The sequence below is a fragment of the Sprattus sprattus genome (genome assembly GCF_963457725.1).
Source record: "Sprattus sprattus genome assembly, chromosome: 17".
Taxonomy (NCBI): domain Eukaryota; kingdom Metazoa; phylum Chordata; class Actinopteri; order Clupeiformes; family Clupeidae; genus Sprattus; species Sprattus sprattus.
In genome coordinates this window covers 24,302,900-24,310,399 of record NC_137915.1, presented here as the reverse complement: position 1 = coordinate 24,310,399, position 7,500 = coordinate 24,302,900, and the positions used below count along the sequence as shown (strand labels likewise).

Below are 7,500 nucleotides of genomic sequence, written 5' to 3'. Positions count from 1 at the left end.
TGGGGTGGAGGAGAAGGGAAAGGGCCAGGAATGACAGGAAGGGGGCGACAGACAGGCAGGGGGAGGACACAGAGTGACGGAGAGAAAGAGAGATGGTGGCAGTAAGACAGGGAGGATGGAGAGGGGGAAGAGGAGGAGAGAGCGAGAGACCTTGCAAGGAGAGAGGGAAGGAGAAAGAGAGAAGGAGAGAGAGAGATGGATGGAGAGAGAAGGAGAAAGAGAGAGAGGGAGGTAGAGAGAAGGAGAAAGAAAGGGAGGGAGAAAGAGATAGGGAGGGAGGGAGAGTGAGACTAAGGGAGAGGGAGGGAGAGAGAGAGAGAGGGGGACGGAGAGAGAGAGAGAGAGAGAGAGAGAGGGATGGAGAGATGAGTACCTTGTCGCTGAGCTCCAGGAGGTAGGTGCTGTGCCTCCACTTGGTGAGGACGATGGGCTCAGGCTGCTTCCGCTCCAGACTACGAGACTTCTGCAGCTCACAGGGGGCCGGAGGAGAGAGGGAGTACTGCAGAGTGGGGGAGAGAGAGAGAGAGAGAGAGAGAGAGAGAGAGAGAAAAAGAGGAAGAATCAGTACTGTTAGAAATCTATACCTCGAGCAAATTAGAAGTCTAGTCAGGAAAGCATTTATTACTGGGATTGGCTAACTCAACAAGTACAGATCAACTCACTAAATGTAATGAATAATAACTCTAGTAGAGATAAACTCACTAAATGGTTTCTAAAGATAAGTAACAGCAGAGAGGACAGACTTGTGAACTACTGGTCATCCTGAGACACTTCCTCAGTCCTCGTTCTCCACATGAAAACAGACGGTTACAGCGACACACCCAGTAGCATGTTGCCTCCATGTTCTGTGTCTTTGGCTGTCACTACCTCACATTCCTTTTCTTACCGCGACACCATAAACCAAAAGCTATCCTCTGAACCGAAGTACACCACCATCCCTGCTGAGCCACACAAATATCAAGAGCCAAATTAAGTGGCACAGAAAGCGCTCACGCATAATGGCGTGACGGAAATAAATGTCAACAGCAAACTCCAGGGCTACGACCTTCTGAGCGTAAATAATCACCTTAGCGCCCACCCGCTGCCTAACAAGGCAGATAAACAAGCAAGGCAGTGTCTTACTGAGCGCTAGCAAGAGACACAAGGCAGTGTCTTACTGAGCGCTAGCAAGAGACACAAGGCAGTGTCTTACTGAGCGCTAGCAAGAGACACAAGGCAGTGTCTTACTGAGCGCTAGGAAGAGACACAAGGCAGTGTCTTACTGAGCGCTAGCAAGAGACACAAGGCAGTGTCTTACTGAGCTCTAGCAAGAGACACAAGGCAGTGTCTTACTGAGCGCTAGCAAGAGACGCAGGTGAGGAGAGTGCAAACGACTGTCTTGTAAGAGGAACAGATGCAGGTTGAGAAACAGCAGGCCTTGAGTAGCAAACACGACCATCTGAACACAACTAGAAGGTGCCATAGCCTGCCAACGATCAGAGATTAAGATCAGTTGGTGCCGCCGATTGGCGTGTTCTTTTGGTGTTCCCGGTGGAGGTTTCTTTGTTGGTTTGTCAAAACAGAAAAGCCTAATCCTATCGCCCTCACAACAATGCACAGCATCCAGTGGGTGATTGTACAGTGTGTACAGAATCAATCTATTGCCTGTTCTTTTGCCGTGTCATACAAAATGCCTTAAGAGAAAAGGACCTGAGAAGGCCAAATCAACGCAGCGACACTAATCTGGTGAGAAAGAGAGTGAGTAAGCAAGCTGCGGACAAAAAAGGAAGAAACTGCGGCGGAGAATTGACTAGAAACAGAGAGATGAAAGAAAAACGTAGAGGAACGATTAGAGGTAAAGAGAAAGTCAGAGGCTAGCCTTGTCCAGCTAGCCATGTTAGCCAGGTGAAGACTTTTTCGCGTAAGAAAAAAAAAGAAGAGAAATAAGCAGATGAATGCCATGACAGAATACCATGTTCCCTTAGGAAATTGGCCCCATGTACTGTACCTCTCTCCTCCACCAGAAAACACCATGGATCTTCAGCTTCCCTTTCCCATACACTCCTGTGTGTGTGGGTGTCTGTGCCTCTCTGAGTGTGTGTGAGTGTGTGTAAGTCTATGAGTGAGAGTGGCTAGCCCACCTCTCTGTCTGCATGCACCTGTGAAGTCTGAGCTTTATAAAACAGATTAACCCACTGATTAAGAGTAGTGTGTGTGTGTGTGTGTGTGTGTGTGTGTGTGTGGGACTTACTCTGGGCAGCTCCCATTCAGAGCGAGAGCCATCTGCGCTGTAGAAGTAAGGCCGTCCCTGATCATCCACATGCTTCATCCACTGTGAACACACACACACACACACACACAAATGAAAGAGAGCGAGAGAGAGAGAGAGAGAGAGAGTCACTTAACAAAAAACATTTCACACCATCTACAGTGTGTCACAAGAATCCCATGTTCCATAGATTAACAATCATTAAACAAAAAAAAAAGAATAAAATAAAATAGAATAAAAATCCTTTTCAGCTGTGGAAATACAAAGAGTCCGAGGGAGTGAGAGAGATTGTGTACCTTCTCATTCGTGTGCTCGCACACATAGAGTGTGTGTCCGTGCTCATCCAGTTCCTCAGACCAGCCTCTAGGGGGCGATCCGTACTGGCTGTCTGACTGACTGGAGTACGTGCTGTGACTGTTCTCCTCCGACTAAACACACACACACACACACACACACACACACACACACACACACACACACACACACACACACACACAGAGATAATGTTATTAAGCTGATATAACAGTTCATATGTTTGACCAGCAGGGGGTAGTGTGTGTGTGTGTGTGTGTGTGTGTGTGTGTGTGTGTGTGTGTGTGTGTATGTGTGTATGTGTGTGTGTGTGTGTGTGTGTGTGTGTGTGTAAAACATGTTCATACAGTGGGGAAAATAAGTATTTGAACCCCTGCCGATTTCGCAAGTTTGGCCACTTGCAAATAAATGTGTGCTCTAGAATTATAATGGTGGTGTATTTTAACAGTGAGAAACAGAATATCAACAAAAAAATCCAGAAAACTGCATTTTATAAGATTTATGACTTTATTTGCATTTGATGCAAAAAATAAGTATTTGAACCCCCAAGCAAACAGCAAGAATTATGGCTCCCAATGGCCAGTTATGTGCCCAAGAAGCACACAGATTAGTCCTCATTAGGTCTAACAAGGTATACCTGACCTCAACTGGTGACCTGTATAAAAGAAACCTGTCCAAAGAATCATACTTCACACCTTCAACCTCACCACCATGGACAAGACCAAAGAGTTGTCCAAGGACGTCAGAGATAAGATTGTAGACCTGCACAAGGCTGGAATGGGCTACAAAACCATTGGCAAGCAGCTTGGTGAGAAGCAGATAACTATTGGTGCGATTATTCTTAAATGGAAGCAACACCAAACAACTGTCACCCGCTCTAGGTCTGGGGCTCCATGCAAGATATCCCCTCATGCGGTATCGGTGATCATCCGAAAGGTTGCAGAATAACCCCAGAACTACACAGGGGGAGCTTGTGAATGATCTCAAGGCAGCTCGGACCACAGTCACCAAGAAAACCATTGGCAACACACTACGCCGTAATTCTTTGAAGTACTGCAGCATTCGCAAGGTCCCCCTGCTCAAGGAAGCACATGTACAGGGCCGTCTGAAGTTTGCCAATGGACACTTGAATGATTCTAAGGAGGATTGGGAAACAGGATGTGTTCAGATGAGACCAAAATCAAGCTCTTTGGCATCAACTAGACTTGCCGTGTTTGGAGGGGGAAGAATGCTGAATATGACACCATCCCAACCGTCAAGCATGGTGGTGGAAACATTATGCTTTGGGCTGTTTCTCTGCCAAGGGTACAGGACGACTCCACCGAATCGAGGGGACTATGGATGGGGCCATGCAACGTGGAATATTGGGCTTGAACCTCATTCCCTCATTCCCTCATTCCCCCACGCAACCTTAAGGATTTGGAGAGGATCTGCAAAGAGGAGTGGACCAAAATCCCTCCTTAGATGTGTGTAAACCTGGTGACCAACTACAAGAAATGTCTGACGTCTGTGCTTGCCAACAAGGGTTATTCCACCAAGTACTAAGTCATGTTTTGCTAGGGGTTCAAATACTTATTTTTTTGCATCAAATGCAAATAAAGTCATAAATGTTATAAAATGCAGTTTTCTGGATTTTTTTTTTTATATTCTGTTTCTCACTGTTAAAATACACCTACCATTACAATTCTAGATCACACATTTATTTGCGAGTGGCCAAACTTGCAAAATCGGCAAGGGTTCAAATACTTATTTTCCCCACTGTATATGTGTGTTTTAGGCTGTGACACCATCATCTCAACACGCACACACTTGGCTCGGTGAGAAAAGCAGAAGCTCAGCTAAAGAAAACGTCTTCTTTTAAGTCCACACACACACACATGTGAGCACACACATGCACACATACAGAGGCATCTAGCAAGGGAATGTGGCAGATCTTTAACATTTGGCTGAAGATTAGAGGAGCTTAAATATAGAGACCTACTTAGGCTTGTCCTGGTTCTATACTGCTGTGTGTGTGTGTGTGTGTGTGTGTGTGTCTGCATGCTCATGTATGTTTGTGGCTCTGAATAGGTCCTCACCACATCCCAACCACATCCTCACCATCTCCTCTCACACACAGTTGTGTGCACATTGTGTGTGTGTGTATGTGTGTGTGTGTGTGTGTGTGTGTGTGTGTGTGTGTGTGTGTGTGTGTGTGTGTGTGTGTGTGTGTGTGTGTGTGTGTGTGTGTGTGTGTGCGCCAGGGCCTGAAGGAGAGAGTATGGAACAATTTGCCACTTTTTGAAGTCTATTATTATCAATTAGGTCTGGGATCATACTGAAATGAGTTTTCATGTGTATGATCATGTGAAGGACTGATAAACACTGAAAACAGTCAGTGTGTATGTGTGTCAGTGTGTATGTGTGCAATAAGAAACCTGTATGTGAAAGGTGACTAGTTTTTCCTCTCATATGCACTTTTCACTGTATTATTTTGATGCGATTAAGTTGAAATATTTAACACCTTAAAAAAAGCGAATGCAACCTCCGCAGCATCCTGGGTTTTGTTATCATTTCTGTTAGTGCACAGGTAATGAGTCAAATATCTGGAGGCATCCAGCGAACACCTGACATGGAGCTGAGATGATCATTGCTTCAGACTAATGACTAACCCAACACACACACAGCACGTTCTAACTACCGAACGGTTGAACTAGTCGCTACATCCCTCCAAACTGGCTCACTCCCAAAAAGTCTGTTTCTCTTCTTCTCTGAGTTTTTGTCTCAATCCCAGTTTCAAAATAAAAGTCCCTTCAAACTTTACGTGTGCCACTTCTAATGAATTTGCCTTTCAAGGTGACATTTTGATGGCCTTGACGGTTTTACTGGAAATCTATTGTTCACAGGAGAGTTCAATGTTTAAAAAATACTTTTCAACATTAGTATTTGATATTCTTTGTGTTGATTCTACATTAATTCAGTGCTTTTACATCTAAAACATCCATTATTCCATGCTTCAGTCAAGCACTTCTTCTTATACCGTTAGTGTTTTTCTTTTCATTTAAATACGGAACGTGAGAGGTGAACTTGGTGTGCATGACTGATACAAAAAAAGTGAATATGACTGATTAAAACTTTGATAGGAATCTTGAGAGGTAAAATGGTAAATGTAAAAGCCTATTTTCTCGGCACGAGGCCAAGTTTGAGGCTTCCCATAAGTACACGTCTGTGCCATGATGTCTATGTGTGTGAATGTGTGTGAGTTTGTGTGTGTGTGTGTGTGTGTGTGTGCTTGCCAAAGTTAGTCTGGGTTCTAAAAATGCTTGTCTACTTTTGTGTTCTCTTGAAGTCTTTGTGTTTGATCCGCGACTTGTTCTGGGGTTGTGCGTTACATCTATAGCCTCCGTGCTGTGTGTGGTGCATTTTTTTCTCCATGTCCTGGCTCTTGTGTAAGTGTGAGACTGCACTTCCAGCTGCGTGTGTCTTGCTTGTGTAAGTGGGTGTGCAGTCTCCTCGTCTGTGGTCTGTTTGAGTCCATTGCAACAGAGTTGCATATGCGTGAGCTTGTGTTTGCCTCCATATTAGAGGTTCTTGCATTGCATTTATTTGTGGGTATATTATTCTGGTCACAATGTGTGTAGTGTGTGAGTGTGTGTGTGTGTGTGTGTGTGTGTGTGTGTGTGTGTGTGTGTGCGTGCGTTTGTGCGTTTGTGTGTGTGTGCGTGTGTGTGCGTTTGTGTGCGTGTGTGTGTGTGTGTGTGTGCGCGTTTGTGTGTGTGTCTCTGTACCTCCATGTCTGCGCTGCTGGGTGGCTCAGTGCGGCTGCTGCTGTCTCGTGAGCGCGGTGGCTTCCAGGTGGTGGTCTGTGTGTGTGTGTTGTAGTAGAAGTAGCGTCCGCTGGCGTGGCGGTGCGTCTCCCAGGGCCCGTGTGTGTGGAGGGGCGAGGAGCCGCGGGGGGGCGGGGGCAACGAGACCTGGGACGCCTGCAGCTCACGCAGGTTAGTGTAGACGGGGGACTCACAGCGCACCGACGGAGAGACCGCCTGAGAGAGATAAAGAGAGAGAGACATTTGAATTGATGCATCACATTCATCGGTTTTTTTTCCAGCATTTTCCTTGCATAGCACTCTATAGCACTGTTAACTTGTTGCACAAGTTTGTCTGTGTGTTGTGTGTGTGTGTGTGTGTGTGTGTGTGTGAGGACACTTAGATCCAAGAAAATGAGGATGTGGTGACAGTCACTGTGGCAGAGGCACATCACATGGCAAGACATTTCACCCTAAACATATTTAATCCTATCAAACTGTTTGTTTAGGTGGTGTGTGTGTGTGTGTGTGTGTGTGTGTGTGTGTGTGTGTGTGTGTGTGTGATAAAGAGAGTGTTAGAGAGGGGGATGTGTAATATACATTCTCTCTGAGGGTGTGTGTGTGTGTGTTTGTGATGCAGGATGTTGGTGTAAATGTAGAAGTGGGCGTAGTTACCACAGTAACCTTCACACAAAACCACACACACAATAAACAAACAGTATTTTTCAGATTATGCTGAAGACTCCGTGTGTGTGTGTGTGTGTGTGCACCCTACAACTACAACCTGTCTCTTCTTATGTCTGTGGCAAGAGGACCCTCCAAAGCCTGGTCAACTAAAACCTGCATGTACCCTCCACACACACACACAAAATTGAGGCATTGAGCAACAGGCAATGTAACAGCTGGTTCCTTGCAGTCGAGCAGCAGCTCTCACCTTATCTGGTCTAACACACACACACACACACGCACACACACACACACACACAAACCTCATCTCATCTCATCTGTGAGCACCCCCCTCACAAAATGGAGAACTTCACTCCAACTCCAAACACTCAAAGACATACACTAACACACACATTGCGCACACACACACACACACACAAACACAAACATTGGACACACACACACACACAAACACAAACATTGGACACA

General features: G+C 45.7%; 1 protein-coding gene across 3 annotated transcripts in view; it reads right to left on the bottom strand.

The window, feature by feature from the left end:
* The window catches only part of arhgap12b (Rho GTPase activating protein 12b), a 46,779-nt gene that overhangs the window by 11,426 nt on the left and 27,853 nt on the right, over window positions 1–7,500 (bottom strand). For 2 of the 3 annotated variants that reach the window (XM_080855610.1, XM_080855611.1), the window contains exons 3-6: window positions 6,328–6,582; window positions 2,545–2,676; window positions 2,231–2,311; window positions 374–499 (exon numbers count right to left, since the gene is read on the bottom strand). In XM_080855610.1, coding sequence (XP_080711736.1) covers window positions 374–499; window positions 2,231–2,311; window positions 2,545–2,676; window positions 6,328–6,582 — 594 coding nt within the window. The remainder of the gene's footprint in view (window positions 1–373; window positions 500–2,230; window positions 2,312–2,544; window positions 2,677–6,327; window positions 6,583–7,500) is intronic. The other variant, XM_080855612.1, reaches the window with a different exon arrangement.